The sequence below is a fragment of the Anopheles marshallii genome, chromosome 3 (assembly GCF_943734725.1).
Source record: "Anopheles marshallii chromosome 3, idAnoMarsDA_429_01, whole genome shotgun sequence".
NCBI classification, from domain to species: Eukaryota; Metazoa; Arthropoda; class Insecta; order Diptera; family Culicidae; genus Anopheles; species Anopheles marshallii.
The window spans coordinates 83,166,014-83,185,659 of NC_071327.1; the positions used below are offsets into that span (position 1 = coordinate 83,166,014).

Consider the following 19,646-nt stretch of genomic DNA (forward strand, 5'->3'; position numbering starts at 1 on the left):
CGTAAAAGATGACGTTTAGTCACTTGAAATAATGATCTGTTGGTGTTGATTGAAAAATATTAAAATTATTTGCAAAAAAAAATATAACGAAACAACACAACCCCTTTAGGCTGGGCACAATCTGGATATTTAACTGATTTGATCTGAAAAAGACTGTGCTTGAACAAAATTGCCCTCGACATTAGAAGCGTATTGTTAAATGTTCGGAAATGAACTGGTAGACTTTTTGTTTTTTTTTTTTTAATGAAACCTCTTATTTTGCCATTAAAAAGAAGGAAGTAAAGGAAGAAATTAAGTGTGGAACTATAAGTGTAAATTTCCATTCGTTGGAATAACGTTTTTTTAGCACATGATATATCTGTTAGTTTAAGAACCAGTCATCGCATAAAATTATACTACTTATTGGCAGCAGAAAATCAGCTAGCCTTGGAAAATATTTTCGAGAATGGGGGAAATTCAATCATCACTCATGGCTCAACACTCCAATCCTTCCTTTAGAAACGTTTCCGTTAGACTTGTTCCTAACACTTTTGCACTATGTTCTAACTTCTGGTGGGTTGGGACCTCTTTCCTGGAAGCAACTGAGTAATGGAGAGCAATATTATTTTGCTTTGGTAGACTTGTGCATTAGATTACGCGACATTTTATCGATACACTCAGACACATCCAACAGATGCACACACACCCACACACACACATTTACATACACGTACGAAATATTAATATATAACAATAGTGTTCTTCGTGTCTAAAAAATATAGATCCCTTTCTTGGCTCTGGTCTCGGGTTTCACTGCGAATGTTATCCATGTGCTAATAGTGATAATAGTTGTGGTTGCGTTATGTTTTGCACGATCTTCTGCTGGCGATTGCTTTACAAAGCATCACTATGTGATTGATTTGTTGATCGTTCGTACGTTCTGTGGTGCAGGCAACTTCCTACCACAGAGGTAAGATAAGGGAAATTAATGGTATATATCTTTTCTCCTTACAATTTGCAACCGAAGTGTACCCTGAAATAATGAAAAAGAAATCTATACCTCCTCCATATCTTCATGTGTATTTTAAGATATGATTCTTCATTGTCGTTATCTTCGTTAGTAGAATACGAATAAAATATTGGTACGCTAGAACATTCGCCTTTTTGCATCGAATTGTGTCTTATTGTGTCCCTCCAATAAGTTGCGAAAAACGAAACGATAAAAATTTACCAAACTGTTACCACCCATCCCTGCCCAATGTGCGTAGTACATGTGTGCGTATGATAGTTTAGCGAATACTGCCTAGGAACTCACTTTACTTTTGGAAAAATCAAGGGGCAATAGATGGAAAGAATATTTGACTGCTATTCAGTTGAGTGGTTTTTAGCCACTTCAGCCATTTGTGCATGCCTGTATGGGTTTGTGTTCTTGTATTATTTTTTTTTTTACTTTGCATGCCCATTGCTCAACACCGCCGGCAAAACATTAACCTGCTGGACGGCAGCATTCAGCGCATCAATCTCTTTCTTCAGGAAAGCATTGCTGCTGGTGGTGGTACTGTTTACGGTGGTGGTGTTACTGTTACCATCCGCATTTACATTACCGTTCGCTAGCCCGGTGCCACCGTTCGTCTTGCGAGGAATGTACAGACCTCCGTTTGTTTCGTCCGGCATACGCATCAGATCATCCTTCAATTCGACGAAACCCGTCACAGTCTTGTCGATGAATTCTTCGATACTACGCGTCTCCTGTTCCAGCTTCTCTTTAATTCGCTCCCGCGTCAATTTTGAACCGCTCTTTCCATTAGCAGTAGAGGTTGCACTGTTGAAGTTGGTGGTGGTTGTAGTAATAGTGGCACTGTTGTTGTTATCCTCTGCGGACAGGAAATCGTCAGTCTTTTTGTGGTTGCCATTGATGTTGCTGGTGGTTGAAGTGGTGGTTAGACAGAATGGATCCACTACATCATGCACCAATTGTTGGGAGTCAGCATAGGACAATCGGGAGCTGGAAACATCACTTCGGCGACCATTTTCACCACCACGAAATCTAATCCCAGTGCCATTATTACATTCAGCTTCCACTGCGCTACTTTCCGCTCTATCCTCATTTTGACTGCTTCGAATATCGGTCGGCTGATTGTCCGTGGCGGCTGTAAGTTTGGAGCCCAAGCAAACATTCACCGCTTTACTGCTGGCCTCTCCACGTGGTACGTATTTCGATAAAATAAACACAGTGATCAGAGCGACTAGATGAAGGCACATAAACACATTCAGGTACATACGAAGACTAGCCTTAAACTCGAGCAGCACGAATGGAAAGGTCGCGTAACCCATGAAGACGCGTGTCACCAGACACGTCAGTATGTCATAAAATACGCGCGAACTGCCCGTACGTTGGAACGACGGCCGGAACAGTTTTCGAGCGATGCGCGCCGCCATCACTATCAGCGCACCGGTAGCGAACGTCATGTAATAGCCCGGATAGAATCCGTGCCAGAGAGCGCTCAGGCTGAAGGTTAGAACTGTGCCGTAGCGTTTTGGCACTCGCTCAAACACGACCATGCGCAGCCAACGGTTGGTACCGGCATTCCATGCATTGATGCAGTTCCGGAAGTTGGTACCGAACTCAAACTCCATCACCTGAATATTGGATAGCATATCCCAGCGGGGCGTTACACCATCTCGTTTGTCATAACCATTGAAGCCGAGCCCAGAATTGTTGCAGATCGCGTCGGCCATCAGCCAGGCAAAGTAATATTTGAAACGGACCGCTGTCGTGGCCATCATCATGAACCACAGGGTGTAGAAAAAGCCCGAATTTTCGATAAAGCCGTCATCTACAAACGCAAATGATTGATCAGTGTGATTGTCGTTTTTAGGAGAAAAAATGTTTTCGCCCTACCTTTCATCGTTTTGATCGGATATATAGTAGCGAACTTTACGAAGATCAGAGCACATACCAAACTTGCGACAACTTTCTTCACGACAGCTTTCACTGGGGATGGTTCATGAACGATCTTTTTCTCGATGTCATACTTTGCCTGTAGGTGAAAGAAACACGTGATTAATTTAATCAAAACCTATCAAGACCCATTCAGCTACTCACATTTGAGGATGTCTGTTTTATGATGTGACAGCCCTCAATAAAATCAATGTAGTCCTTATAAAACACCAACGGACCTGCCATCAGACCCTGGAAATGCAGAGTGTACGAGAAAAACTCTAACGGTGATGGCAGCTTTCGAATGGCGTGCTGCTGCTGGCTCTGTGTCAAATCGTTCATTTCGCGCGTGAAGCCGTCGTGAATGCTGAACGCCAGGCTGGTCACCTTCTGCGTGATAATCATGAGCGGACCGGTGATGTCGAGCGAGTACGATCCGTAATCGTAGTATTGGCGGTGTAGATGAATGCAGGATAGATAGAACAATGCCACGACCATAACGAGCCTAGAAAAGTACGTAAACGAATTAGGGATCACACAATTTCAAAGGGTACTTTTATTTCTTACCGTTGAACGATTTGGGGGTTCTGTGTACGAATAACAACATAGCAGACGGCAGGGAGTCCGGCGATATGGATCGCCTGCTGACCGAAGCAGAAGTAACCGAAAAACAAACCAATTACTAGCCCAATTGCGTGCCGGGTACTGGCCGACACCTTGGACGGATGTAAATATGAGCGAAACGCCGAAGCTAGAATCAATGCCAAAAACTGTGTGATGAGAAAGTTAACCTAAAGAGAGAAAAGATAAAACAAAATAGGATATTTTATCCATTTATCTGATTGATTTGTACTAAATTAACTGAACGTCTAGAGGTAATCATTGGTGTGAAAAAAAAAACTTTTTTTTACGAGTCACAGCTCACATAATTGCTTACTTCATGTAAGTGACATATAATGTCATAGTACACATAATGTCATTATTTTTTTTATCATTCATTCTTATGTCATTATAATGTCTCTCTTCTTGGCGTAACGAGCTACTATAAGCTTCAGGCCTGCCATTTCTGGCTGACTGGACTAATTTTTACCACGTAGCTGGCTAGTCAGTCCTTGCTACGGAGGATTGGCCCGGATGGGATTTGGACCGGTCCTGTCACGTGAAGATTGGCGCCGCGACCAATACACCACAGAACCGCGCCATTACTGTAATCTATCATATTTTAATAAGGTTATAGAGCCTCTGAGATACCAGACTATTTTGCAAATAAATACGCAAAGGCGTAAACTAGTTATTTGAAAGGTCATTTCGCATATCCCTTGTGTGTTTGCGTTCTCAGTGCAGTATAATAGAAAACGAAAAGGCAGATCAATTCCAGCAATACGGGCCAGGAATTAAAAAATACAATAGCAGCAATGCAACAATCTTATAAATAAGTATACCCCTAATCCTATAATAAATATATGAAAATTTACTTCCACAGCTCCGTCGTAACAGCAGAACAAAAGGAGGTTCACTCTTATCAATTTCGCCTGTCTCAAACGCTATTATCAATATGCAAAACAACAAACAAACCTCATCTCGATGCCGATTGCGTACAACTTTTAAAACCTTCTCATATGGAGATAGTGTGTTTGTGTGTGTGTGTATCACGGGTTCAACGAGTTCGCGATTGCTGATGGTTCCCCCTGCCTGGGAGCGTAAGCCAATCACGGCAAGCGCATGATATTTCGCGTGATCTCATCCGCACAATGTGGATTTGCTCGCGTAAGTGGAAATAATGACGACGGGAGCAAAGTAGGTACACAATCAAGTTGGTTAGGGACACAATTGGTTGGGGAAAAAGATGGCCTCTATCAGACACTTCAGACAAGCGCGAATAATATCCAATGAAAGGAGGTAAAGCCTATTCAAGTGGTGGAATTATGATATTAATCCAACATTTTGGAATCCGAAAGACGGAGCACCAAATGGTAAAAAAAGACAGACAGAAAGACATTATATTATAATTTTATCAATGCAGGAACGTACACCCCAACCTGATGACTCATATTGCTTATATTGCAAATGGAATTTACGACCTGTTACCCAGATACACCAGCAAATAGCGATTTAAAAGTGCTCTATTAGCGCTCTTGGCAACAGAAACAGAGAGCGAAACTACAAAAACTAAAATAAGCCGTTTTAAACTTTAGAACCTAGTTGTGTTGTGTTGGTTTAACTAGTGCTAGGGCCTTCGCACCAACTGGGTGAAATTGGCGAGTGATGAAAACAAAAGCCTTAAGACCGGATTTTGGACAGGAATCTGGGTCAAGCATTTATTATTGAACATACAACGTCCTTGACTAGTTTACCGGCTGGTTTTTGTTTAGTGGGTCGATGTTGGAGATCGGTGCTACAATTAGTCAATGCGCGACGCCAGAGCAGTTAATTTGAAGAGTGATGCAGTGCCATAGTCAGGAGTAGTAGGTTAAGTGTTTTAGTTTTAAACGAATGGTGAGAAATAGGCATATAATAATAAAGGAATATTACGCTGATTATTAGTTCATCCCAAACTGCAATTAGCAAAAAACTACTCTGTAAACTGTCCTACTGTTTTGAAACCCAGTGGCGGAACAAACGGTGGCCGCCAAGGGCTTCGTCGTGTGGTGGGCCTTAGTATTGGAAATGAAATAAATAAATAAATAAGAACCTCCTAGCTAGTAGGGACCTACTAGCATTCCGCCCAGGGCCTCCAAGGGGATTGATCCGCCACTGTTGAAACCTGTGTTCATCACAACACAATATGTGTAACTGTGGAAATTAAGCTCTAGGTTGTTGGTGGCGGTTAGAGCGAGAGCGAGAGAGAGAGAGAGAGAGAGAGAGTGCAAAGGGCTTTCGCTAGCCTTAACTTCAGCTGCATTAGACTCCCGAACCGAGTGCTAATATCAACTGCAACTAGGTTGACCTCGACCTTAAACCATGCATTATGTACGATCAATCGTTAAACGGGTTTATAGCATCGTCAGCGATTGACACACTCCCTTCCCATTTATGCTCCTATGACACCATTTGATAAGGTAAAGATCTAATCGGCGTATCTACATTTACTCCATGGATATGACCGTAAAAAAAAGCTTTAATTCGTACGTAAGCAAAAACAGATGCTGTTTCGCATGCGCCAATGGAAAGCGGTCTCTGGAGACCTTGGATGGTTCAGTGCGCACGCGGCCCAAAGTGAGGTTTTTCGAGCAGTTGTGCATGTGCATCGGCGCGTGCTCATGGGAAGGTTAAGCGTTTGCCACGGACAGTCCCGAGGCAGTGTTTTAGAAATGATTTGTTTCGTTTTAAACCCACTAACGGAGATGACTAATAATGTATGTATAGTTCTACCTAACGGAGCTCGGGATATTTCATTTTGCTGCAATAATGTTAATTTACACACCCTGCTGTTTGAGGTTTGTTTTACTCAATTAAATACAACGCCAGACGCTTACATCTCTAAATTATCACCCGAGAGCAACAACTTACGTATTTTATTGCGCCAATTTCGACGAAATAGGTTCGTATCCCTTCGAGCGGACCATCTTCAGCGAACAGGTCGTCCATACGCTTCATAACGATTCGGAATGATGATGGAATGTATGACTTTATTTTTTTTTTTATTTTCACACAACACAATTAGCTGCTACCGTGCCGTTACACGATTGATATTTTCGCATACTGATCTGTACTCAGCTTGGCTAACTAGCTGGTCTTTATCGGCTTAACATTTCATCCCGGTTGTTGCATTAGAAAAACGTATATGGTTTGGACTGAAGAGTACGATAGAAAGATGAAATATATACAAAAAAAAAACTAGCTCAGAGCATGGTCCCAGCCATTAGCTGGTGGGATGACTATTTTGGTGACAAAGTCTCAAAATCGAATAGTCTAAGAGCGAAACAAAACAATCTTCGTAATTAAATATTCATTAGTGCCTCAATCAAACAAACGTGCGAGCTGAAAAAGGAAAAAAATTAAAAGATGCCCTTTTGAAACCGAGTCGATTTTAGTATGTATATTTTTTTAAACATCCACTGCGCATCGTTTCACACGCTAATATCATCCAACAAACGCCAAGGTTAAAGTTGGCAGCCCTTTGCATATAGGATTAAATGGAGGAAGAGTTAGGATTGCGCTAGATAGGTGCATTTCCCAATAGCCATCGACATGCCGAAGTTATATTGACGGCTGGCTACTACACCCAGCGCAGGCAATGAAATAACTGCCACTCGAAATGTATTGCATTTCCAAACGTATGGTGCGATTCGGGGAATGAATACGGATGGTTATGACGGTGGTCCATCATTATGATGTGAAAACCCGTACCAAAGCCAAAAACGATCGAATGGCGGTAAAATAAAATAGTTTGCCACCCGATGCAGGATACACCGTCAGCACTGCTACTACTATTACCACCATCTACACTACCAGTACGTGCTCGCCACCCCAAGGAGTGAAAACCGAAATTGGAATACAAAAATAGAAAAAAAAAATGAGAAGCAGCCATTCACACGCACGACAAGAACTTTACATACGTTTCCGCTGAGTTTCGACCGTTTCGACCCTTTATTGGTACAAAATCATGAAACACAGGTTCAATGCAAATCGAAACAATAAATCATACACAGTCACTCCACCATGTCATCTTCCCGCAATATAATGTCGATTACGGATCAACTTTCGATGAAAGAATTAGCTGTATTATTATTGCACTGATTGTGAAAGGTGACGTTCTATATTTCCACTATGTGCATGGTGGGCATGAATCGGCTCAAGATCGGCTCGAGACAGTTTTTCCACTGATTGTTTCAATTGTAAGCACGCGCTTCGATTCAAAGCCTATTTAATGCGTTGGGTAGCAGTATTAAGCCGTCTTAACCGAATAAACAGGAATAAAAAACAACTACACCAAGCACCAAAGCGTTGTTTCTCTCTACTCTTATCAACATACATTGTACCGCACTGGAACCGCGCTGAAGCAGTGAAAAAGTAGTCATGAAGCGTTTTTTCCTAAAGGTGAAAATAGGCCATTCCGTAGAATGATCGGAACAAAAATAGAGTACGCCCACACAAGCCCCACCCAACACCAAAGGTGTCAGCGAGAAACAGAAATCATTAGAACACTAATACTATTCATTCAATAACAAGCAGATGATTAATAATTTTACACAAAACAAGGAATTTCCACAACGGAATCGAATTTAAATCGGAATCTCCTTTTTTTGTAGTGGTCTGGCGTGATTTATAAGCTACGTAAAAATTGCGGAACTTACTGAACAAGCTGTCTCTCCACCAAAACCAAATTTTATTTGAAGGTGATTTTGAGCTAAACTAGGAGCATATTTGCGATCTAACTTGTTACCACAACTTCAAAGGGCTATGTTTTGTTCTCGCATTATTAGTATATTTGTCTAGGTACTTTGTATCGTTTTTAAATAAAATTTATTTCATATAACTCCGACACTATTCGAGCGCTGCCGTCTGCCAATCATATATCCCAGCCTTTCTGGCGGACGCTTCAACGTCAGCACTCCTTCTACGCTGTGCCCTACCACCGACCATTGTCGTCCGGTGTCCTTCTATGGAAACGACCGCACACCGGAGCTTAGCGCGTGTAAATCGTTGTACGATATTGAGTGCACATAATTTCATCAGTGTAAATTAAATTCGTTATTGCAGCGGATGTGCAATTGTCCTTCCACACATACGGGGCCAAAAGCTTATGCTTGAGCTTATCGCCCTTCTTCCCATACCTCAGTAACAGTTCGATGAATTTTATTTTCTAGTGCTGCACCCTGGTATATGCTCAGTTCGACTACTGTTCCATCGGAGCCTGGTGACTCACTATTCTTGACCTGACCTAATATCCTTTCGGGGTTTCTCAATGCAACTACCGTCAGCTAGTTGACTCAAAAACTAATCGGGTTTTCACTATTGTTTTCTCCTTCGCTAATACATTTCCGATTTTAGTACAACTAGTTTGTACTTTAACCGTCGCTGGTCTTCATACGACAGCACCCATCTTCCCATTCGGACCAATCCCTCGTACGCAGGACTACGGGTACGGGTAAATAAATTTACAGTAAGCCAGAAATGGCAGGCCCAGACCTCTTGAGGTTGTTGTGCCGATCAAGAAGAAGAGTCTGTTCGTAACCCACCTAAATCTGCTTCAAAAGTAGTAAGAACAACATAACCTCATAACCACACGACCACATGACCGGTACAAACACACATAATTGTACGCAATCACACAACAAAACGCGTCAAGATGAACAAGAACCCTGCTGTTTGACTATATCTATCTGTTGCTATTGATACTCCTGGAACCGACGTTTGGAGTCGAATGACAAAAAGGTGGGCGAGCGTGAAAAATATCATTATTGGAAAGCTGAGATTTATTTCATGTTGGCATAAAACTTCGGTCTGAATGTGAATGTGAGTCTTAGGAAATTTGAATCTGCATAATGCACTGGATTGCAAATTGTTACACCACTAAACACCGAGTATCAACTGCGTCCCAAAGTGTAACGAAGCAGAGTTAGGTGTGTAAGTCATAAAAAGTAAGTCACAGGTCTTAAATACGAGCACTTACTCCTTATTTATTTGAAACGTGCTGTCTAAGGGCCAGCGGCCGATAAGATATTTTTTTGATTATTAATTTAACGTTTAACTCCTATCCTTTCCTCTCTTTTGTCCTACGGCGCTCAACCAGGAGAAAGCGAAGAGCAGTACACAGACTCACTCGCTCACTCCCGTGTCTTCGACGCTCACCGCAGTTGCGTGGTATATGGCCGTAAAAAAGCTCATACAAATCGCCAAACAAATCGGAAGATAATTAAATTGCGAATGGAGCAACAAGCTTATCTTGAATGAAACCGAAACCCCGAGTTTCGCAACACGTCTGGAGGGCAGGAAAGTCTGTCATAATCAATAGTATCAACATCTTCATTCGCTCTTCTTTAGCCAGTTCAAATATTTCTAAATCTAATGTGTTTAGATTTAGTACATATCAGCAAAACAAAAGTTCTGGAAGTTTCACTTCGTGAACCTTTACTTCTGTTTATGAGGGAGATGTCCATACGCGGGGGAGGGACGCTGGAATATTTGGTTCTTCTCCATATTCTTCAGTTTTTCCGATATAAAAACACGCATAATTTCGACAGTGTTTAACTGCTGGTTTTATCTCATTCACTGATGGAGTCAACAGACGAACATCACCAAACTTCACACCCAGCTTGCAATACAAGAAGAGAGCAAATGGACAGTAGATCCATATAACGATGCAGGATTCATTCGGTTTTTCTTCAAGCACGGCTCCGTGCTTCACGAACGGTAAGATAATGCAACGATTACTAGGACATATAAACGGGTTGCCAAGCTAAACTCTTCCGGAGGATAGTCCAATCAAGCAGAAAACTGAAACTTTCTTTACGTTATCTTTTCCTCGTCATCATTTTCTACGGTATCGAGTCCGAGCCCGTCAGACCTTTTACAATTTCCTTTCAAAATACTGGTACAGTGTTGAAGGGCAATTACGGAAAGCGACAACCATCAGTCTCTTAGTCAGATAAATGTTATCGGACACAGAAGCTGGATCATGAAGATGAAATGTAATAACCTCAATAACGACTGACTCGACTGAACGACTGAAACTCATTTGCAGGAGAAGTACGCATGAGTTGTGTCCACGCCGAAATTGCCAAATGAAATCTAATGAAAATCTACCTCGGCAGCTGTTTCTACAGATCGGTGGCTAATTGTTCTAAAACTGCTCAAGAAGCTCTCAAGAAGAAAAAACCCCATTTCAATACACCTAATGCTATCCACACATCGAAAACGCAGCGGAGTAAAGAACCATTGGCCATTGAACTCTTAAATCTCTGTTAAATATATGCGGATGATGGACAAAACCGGTAGAATCACTTTAAATCGATTTTTGTGTGACAAGCTCCCTTGTAATGCGACCTTCAAATGACAGGACTTAAATCGGACGAACACAATACACTGCCAATAGTGTAAACAGTTCAGTTAGCATTTTCAGTTTTCGTACCGTGATTTTTAAACGAGTTTCCTACGGATGAAGGAAATAACCTAGATAGTCCCACACTCTTAAGATTCAAATCGATTGCCCTATTTTATTAACCTTCGATAGTCCCTTCTGTTCGCCACCGTCGTCGTGTTTTGAAAGAGTAGGAGATCTACAGAAGGATTTGTGTTTGAAATATCATTTTACAATGCGGGTCGTAGAAATTAATCACAAATTGAAGATTACTGCTTAAGTCAAAGTTCAAGTTCATAGCTAGAAACTGCCGAAACTGTTGTGTAAAGCTTCGAAATGCTGAGAAGCTCGTGCTAGATGCCGTCTGTTATACAATATATATATATCGGATCGGCACACTATACTTGAATGTATTTTCACCGAAACATTCCCTCTACTTTTTTATCAGCACTTCGACCTCAAGAGGTCTTCCACATCTGCCTTTCTTTATTTACTTGTTTACTTTATTTATGTCCCCGTAGCTGGACAGTCACTCTCAAGTACTTAGAACTTGAGTCTGGACGGGATTTTGAACCGGTCTTATCGTGTGAAAATCGGCGCCGCTACCAATACACCACCACCACATATCAAAAGTCAAGTTACCTTTTTGCTGGTAACTGTGGTTTCCCTTTATTTTGCGGCGACATGGGTTGGCCATTAATTCATCGTGCCATCCATCTTAGGCGCACTTGAACAATTTTGTTTCCCATCACCACGCTCAGTTTTCCCCCAATTCTTGTGTATTTAATCTCCGTCCTTCCAAAATCTCATACACACATAGAGCCTATCTTCTACTTCGACATTTCCCGGTGTGTACAAACCATCAGCATTTAATCGAGTGACATTGATGTGTTTCAGGTTAGAAGCTTAGCGAACAACACAAACTGTGTGTGACTTGGTATGTCTGTCCAGCGGACCAAGGTTTCGTACCGTGATGATTTTAAAAGCAGTCAAAAAGAAAACGCAGAATAGTATATGCAAGTGCGTGTGCACGTTTAAACTTAAATTTGATTAGGTCATATGCTTTACACCGTACCGTCATAATGTGGATTGATTAAAATGCATCTTACTCCACGTCAACGTTAATTTGGCGAACAATTTTGTTACTGATTGGAAGCAGAAAATAACACATATCATTCCCCATAGCACCTCAAAAAGATGCACATGGAAGACAACAAGTCTAAAAAGATTGGACTTGTGTAACAACTTAGAACATGGACCGGCTTAGACTTGAAGAGCCTCGAAGAGAAAAAACGGGTGTTTACACATTTGTCTTCGTTGTTCCTTCAAGTTTCAAGTTTACGTGAACTTCAATGGACGGAACGTGACTTCCTGCAATAAAATTTTACGTAGCTAATTATGTACAATGGAACGCCGATTATCCGGGTGCCTTTAACCGAGTATCAGATTATCCGTGCTGTCCGGAAATGACAGTTCCAAAGGAGATTTGACAGTTCCATATTCTCTGCCGTTGACGAAAGAAATAAAAGCTTAAATAGTGTTAGGTCCTACTGCTAGACCTAAGTAAGACTAGAAGCACCTGAAAAAGAAGGTTCAGTTCCTCCCATGTACAATGAAACTAGTTCTCTAATGACTTAGAAAGGTTTCGAGCTTAGATCCTTTCCACTAGTTACAGCAAAGCTAGTAAGCATAAAGCACGATACGTTAAGCAAAATTTAAAAAAAATGCATTAAATGTGATAATACAGCTGAAACCCATAAAAATAAACGAAAGAAAACTATGAATCTCTAATTAAGTTTCCAGGGTTATATAAAAAAAATCACGGTACATTACAGGCAAGAATGTAAGAAACCGTGGTGTATCAAATTTCTTGGTTAGACATCTGTTCATACAGATATACGGCCCGGCCGTTCTTCAGATAAATAAAAACAAAAAAACATCTGTTCATAAAATGGCCAAATTATTTATTGCTTAAAAAAGTGTAATTTATCCAATATCGTATCTTTCTTAAGAAATTACAAAACCGAGCAAATTTGGGGTGCGACCATTGAAGTTGGCAGGACTGTAAAACTATTTTTATCACGCAGCCAGATAATCAGTCGTTGTTGATGGGGAACGTCCCGGATGGGATTTTATACCGGTCCCGTCGTGTGGAACTGGCGCTATTACCTAATACACAACGGATCCGCTTCTATCGCACTGTATTAGATATTGCAACAACAACAACCAAAAGCGACCAGAAGCAAGGCGCAAAAGCAAACAAAGACAAAGTTTGGTCTCAATTTTTCCCTCAGTTTTTGTGATATCCCCCAACAACAACCACTTTCACGTTGAAGGTAAATATAAACCGAATAAAATGATAAATATAACGAACGTTGGGTATCCGTTTAGTTGAACGAAGCGATTGAGACAGCCTATCTACTTCAAGAACCGGTCATTCTGGACAAGGCGATTAGTTAGGCATGACATTGATTGACGGACGCAAACCGATGGGGAGTGTAACAACACAAAATCGCTGCAATTTCGGGATGTATACGAAGCATTTAGATTAGAAATGATAATGCTGCTAATTATTTGTTGCGCCTAACCAATGTCATATGAATACACGATTCGAGCTAATGTTCATTGTATATTATTATCATTGTGCTCTGCAAAAGTTTTATTTAAGCGCTCATAAATCCGATTGGACCCGCAATGTGTTTGATACATTATTGATCATTTGATACACCTTTATGGCCCTGATACCTGACCTTTTTTCACCTGCAACAGTGAACAGAACAAATTGTCGAACACAAATCGCGGTCTTCTTTTAAATTTTGCCATTCAAGAACTCAATTTCCACTCATCGCGTGTGTTACAACTACAAACGAATGGCACGTACATATGTAGTTTTGACCACGTTTTAATGGGGATCACCAGAAAAAGAACGTTAATAAACTCAAGCAAAACGTTCCATCGGAAGATGTGTGTGCATACTAGGGGTTCGTTATGCTAAATTATAACACATAGTTGACCTTCAGGGTACCAACAGACTCGTTCCAACAAGCGTATGCGCGAAGGTGGAAGTTTTCTTACGGATGATGTCATTCATTAAATTACGCCTCACCACGACACGATGGATCAAAGCACCGAAAATCAAGCGAATGCATTGGTGACAACACCGTTTTTGGGGGAGTGTATAAGTGAACAGATATATCGGGTAGGTAAATATGGTAGAAAATAGGGAACCCACTGAATGCCAAACATCTTGCCACAATCAGATGGTGGAGTTTGAATTGAAGCAAAGATGTGCGACCCTCCTCGCATTCGACTTGCTTATCATGGCGAGGCAATTCATTGTAAAGGTGCATTGTGAGAGCACTCGATAGCGCCCATCGTATGAATTTTCCAGTTTGAACTACATTGAAAACACCTGCAATTAGCAATGCGAGATACATCGCCCTGCTCATTAGAAATCTATCGCACATTCTAGTTTTTCAGGGGAACCAAACTTTAAACTCTTGCACATATGCGTAAAAAAAAAAGTTTGAATAACTCGATCCCGGGTAGTACACAATGACCGTACACAAAACCTGACGATAAATTCAGCGTCGTTGACGTCCACGCGTATACTAAACGTTTTTTCGATGACTTGTACCCACTTGCACACCTTGTCTGTCCAGGAGTGGGGCCAGGAGGGCGATCGCTGTATTTGGAAACACCCATACTCCTCTCGAAATTATGCGCGTGTATGTGTATAAGCTTTAGTGGCGCTTTGTTTTGTTAAACGCGAATCCGAGGCGCATACTAGCCCACACACGCAACTCACCCCCTTGGCTGACCTATTCTCTGGATTTTTATAGTATTGGTAGCGTCGCCCTGAGCTGTTGGCATCATTGCACTACTTCCGAGACCGTATTGATTGTGTACAGCTTTAAATTAATTAATCGTTCGTGTGTGGTTTCATTCTTATCTTTGCGATAAAAACATGCACCGCTACAAATGGGTATTCCGTTTTTTTTTTGCTCAAACAACCCAGGTGTCAATAATGTAACTGGACCATCAAGCGTAAAAAATCATTCAAGATATAAAACCGCACCGCTGAAAGCAAGTTGACAAGGTTTACGAGGATGACGAAGTGTCGCCAACACTCCACAGGCATCAGTTCGGACAGAAAAGCCATCTTTACGTGTCAGGCATGGAAAGAATTAGTCAGTGCCCTTCCCACATGAATGCCACGTGCACGGGAGTGCAATCAGGCTTGGGTTGTGTATTTAATGCAAAACAGCTGACCAACGCGCTTAATAGCTCTTGAAGTGGCCTGATGTTTTGTACAAAAGCAACACACAGGGGTAAAACACCTAGCTGAAGATATTCACAGCCTTTTCGTTCGCTTTCGTTACTAGCTCTTCTCGGGTGAAGGTGAACTCATGAACGGTTATTTTTAATTCAATGCCACCAAAAAGCGTACTACGCACGCGAGTACGATAAACTTAACAAAAATTGAGAAATGAAACAAAAAACCACAGAAAGTATCTCTCAATGCGGCTGATTTTTTTTTCTCTTTCTATTTTTTCTCTCCTTTTTTCTCTCTCTCTTGCTCTCTTTCTCACTCTTACTCTGCTATTCGTTCGCTTTGTGAAAAATATCTGGGCAGAGGTGAATTAAACACCTTGCAGGGGGAACCCCAAAAGGGGGTGGGGCAAGGTTTGAAGACTGCTGATGGAAAACTTTCTTCGGAGCCTTCCTCCAACCGGCCCTACTTCTCCTGTCGTTAAATCACCTAGGTTCTTCATGTAACCTTGAATTTCGGGGCTCCGTGGTTGCTTAATCTGCGCCTCTTTATTAGAGGCGGGTCTCAGAAGCCATCAGCAATGTAACATTGTTTGCACTCTAGTCATCATATCTGAAAATGGTATTGACGCCGGTAATGATGAAAATGATCATGATGCTGATGGTGATCATGTCAATCGATCATGTTTGGTAACCTCTCGTGTGACTCACTTTGTGACATGAAGTAGTAAATGACTGTAAAACATTATGTAGACATTTATCATACGAGTGATTTAGATTCCAATCAGAGAAATGCCCTTTTTCTATGACGAACGGGACACTGTTCAATAAAAACCCTGAATTAATCGCATAGTTCAGCGTTGATAGATTTGCCTCGGCATGTTAGCAACACTTTCGAAAGGGAAATTTTGTATTGTATATCCCCGCACTCTCACACAGATTAGACGTGCTTGTGTTGTTTTGCAGTTTAATATAAATTACCGCCATACAAACAGTGATAAATTGTATGTACGTGTATTGTTGTGTGATTATTAATCGTTTCTTCTGTTAATTGTCCGTTCACCGCAGCGCTGTAGCAAATACAATCATCTTTGCATTCCGTTGATCGCATCATCGCTATTTCCGCCATGACAATGTAAATATAACATCCTTCAGCTCATCGTGATATTATTCAAAATGAAACCGAAACCATGAGTTCCGGAGGAATTCCTCCGTGGGATCACGATCCCTACAGGTAGATAGTCATCTCCTAAGCAATCATGCAAAAAGAAAACTCACCACGGGTGGACGCATTGCAGTGGCGGATCTGAGCATTCTATTTTTTTGGTTACGGTACAAAAAAAAACTCATAACTGGTGGCAGACAAGACGATCAACAAGTTGGGGTCGATTAAGCGAGCGTTTTTCACTCGTCATGAGACGACAAAAGGGCCCTTCATTTCAATAGGCTTACATGTAAGAAAAACTACTGACTGTGTTGTGCTGCTGTCGGTGGGTGATTAGCGTAATGCTTTAGCCAATTGATAAGAAAATATATCCCAATTGTTTTGTGGTCTTAGGTCGATCAGTACGTGAACGGAAGATTTTATTTATCAAAACCTGGCGACCATTCGAAAAGACAGTAGCCGTGCGTTTGAAATATCGTTAAATATTGTAATCGGGTATATACAGTTATTAAATAACCACATTTATTACCAATGCTCAACCAATTTTTGATTTTATCTTTCGATACTGCAGGAATTTTACTGGAAGATTATTTTTCAATCACTTTGGGACAGGCGGAGGTTGGCTCCTCAAGTGATATTCTAACAACAAAATCAGTCCACCGGAGCCAACATGCCAGTATAACTCGTTCATCGTACTACTCATGGTTCACGTCATATGCACCTGCTCCTGCATTGTCCTTCCACAAATGCGGATCGGAATAATTAGAGCACAACCATCCATACACAGTAATAATGAAGATGATGTTTTACTTATCACTATGATATAGTGCAACAAATGTGTTACACATCCGACACTCTCAAACGATTCTATTAAGCTACTCAAATTAAGCAAGGTCATTGAGTGGCAAAAGTTTCTAGAAGAACAAGCAGAATACGGCGCAAAAAATGATAAACTTATCAAACGTTGATTAGTTTATTGCAGTTGATAAACTTCCCGCGAATAATAAATACGTACCTATTTGTCAAACGCCTCACTGTTCCCCTTGTCATACAACAAACAAAGCCGTTTATCTCGAAAAACGGTATTGATTAGATATAAAAAGAGGCATTTGTCACCACGGGTTTGAAAAATTTTTGCTTTCCAAGATGTTCACTGTGTACGGTCATATTTAGCGAATATTTTTTCCCAACATAGCGAAGGTGAGAAAAAAGCGCCCATTTAGTTGCTGCTTTCTTTAATGAATCCCCAAATCTCAATGAGGTAGAGCAAGTGATTTTATTATTATTATTATTATTAGTTTTTTTTTGCTCTCCGCAAAGGGATTAACAGAAAAATTACTTAAACTAGAAAACGATTAGGAAAAGGAATCATGAAGGCGGGAGCGGAAGTGGGAGGCAGGGACATTGCAATCGAATACGAGTCGTTAAAGACCGAAATTGCATTTAGAAACGGGTCATACTGTCCGTTGCTTGTATGGCGCATGGGAATAAGAAGTGAAGGTCTATCTCGCAAGCTTCGGAAGGTTGAACATATAGAGGGATCGAGGATAGAAAAACCGGAGCGTCAAGATCATGGGAAAGGAGACAATCTATGACCTTACCAAAGGATTTATGCAATTGCGAACGGAATGTGTTGTAAATTTTTCAGATTGCACCTACTTCATTAGCAGTTTATACCATTAAAATCAAAACGAATATTATTTCTTTGAAAAAGATTATGCAGAACACTGTCCAACGTATCAAAAATACTAAAGTGTTCCGAATTCCCAATTAATTATCAATTTTCGTGTCAGTCCGAAAGAGAACTGAGAATTTTATAAACCAGAATTTCCACTGACAGAGTTCAAGTAAGCAGCAGAGTGGCATCATCCCTGTCACATTGACGTGCCGTGGGACTATTGAGAAAAATCGATGCCAGTCAAGTAAGCAACACCCTAAAGATAGCCAACCCCCTATTCAATTGACGAAAATAAAAAAAAAAGATGTGTGATGCGAGTCACCGTAATACCAGAGGGCAAAGTGAAAATGACAACCGACCGGGCAAGGAGGTTTCTTTTTGTCTCTCACACTTTGGGAATCCCGTTTAAATTAATCGAAATCGTGTTTCTCGTCGCTTTTGATCGTCTTCGCAGCAGTAGAAACTCGCGCCATCAGCAGATCAGTGTTTGAACAAAATGGTATAATTCAACTCACAGTGATGCACAAATAAATCAACACACCCACATATATCTCTCGCAAGATATTAAGTACGGTTATATGATATGCACGCTGAAACTTACCAAATCTACCGATAAGCCACACATATCGGCAAGCCAAGTGAACACGCGGCTTCCATCATAGTAGGCGTTCGCCCCGATGATCGTAGCTATTTGTTGCATCTTATTGATGGTGTGCCCTTCCGTTGCGTTGTTATTGTTGTCACCGTGTTGGCCGCGGTTGTAAGAACACTCACCGCCGTCAGCGCGTCTAGTTAGGCCGAATGCCTTCGCTGACGACCACCTTCACCGATCGACTATTCCTTTTCTTCTGGGTCGCGGTTTATCGACTTCACGCACCAGGTTCCCTTGATTGCGAGGATGAGAGTGTGTGGTGAGCTGGATAATGACGGTGGGTGACTTGGTGGGATATGATAATAATGCACACCCGTTTACGTTTTCGCATTGACCCTCACGCACACTAAAACCGGCTCAGCGAGATCGGATGATTTCCGATGACAAGCGAACAACACCTGCCTCCTCTGCTGCTATTCCTTTGCTTTGGTTGCTAATCTCGCGAGAAGAGTACCAACTCAGTGCTCTATTTATCTAGCTCCGTTCCGTTCGATCTCACGCGCGCGACAATAAAAACAAGCAGGTAAATGGCCCTGGCTCTAGGACACAACAATGGAACAAAGCATTCCGCGAGCAACGGGAAACCACTCTTACACACAAACATACGGTCACCCGTGCGCCGTGCTAATCTAGCAAAATATAAGAAGGGTTTTTTTCCAGATTCACTAGACCTTCTTTACATAATTCTCACTACACACAATCATCATCAACCAGGATACCTTGTGATAGGATTCGTAGCACACACACACACACGCACAAAACACACTCACTCGCGAACCAGTAACTCCAAAGGGAAGATTAAATTGTTGTGGCGCTGAACCTATCGGACATTTTTTTTCAACTGCACAGATTGTCCCGTTCGTCTACACATCTATGTACCGACACATAACCTAGTGCACCGCGTTTGTGAAGGCGTTTTGTTCACTCAACACTCAA

The 19,646-nt window shown here is 41.4% G+C and overlaps 1 protein-coding gene across 1 annotated transcript; it reads right to left on the reverse strand.

The window, feature by feature from the left end:
• Positions 1–1,425: 1,425 nt before the first annotated feature.
• On the reverse strand, positions 1,426–18,758 carry LOC128716168 (lysophospholipid acyltransferase 6). The gene is made up of 5 exons (XM_053811089.1): positions 18,660–18,758; positions 3,488–3,711; positions 3,086–3,425; positions 2,882–3,020; positions 1,426–2,816 (listed from the first exon to the last, which is right to left on the reverse strand). Exons 1-5 carry the CDS (start codon positions 18,756–18,758, stop codon positions 1,426–1,428), a joined length of 2,193 nt encoding a protein of 730 aa, XP_053667064.1.
• Between the last annotated feature and the right edge of the window lie 888 nt (positions 18,759–19,646).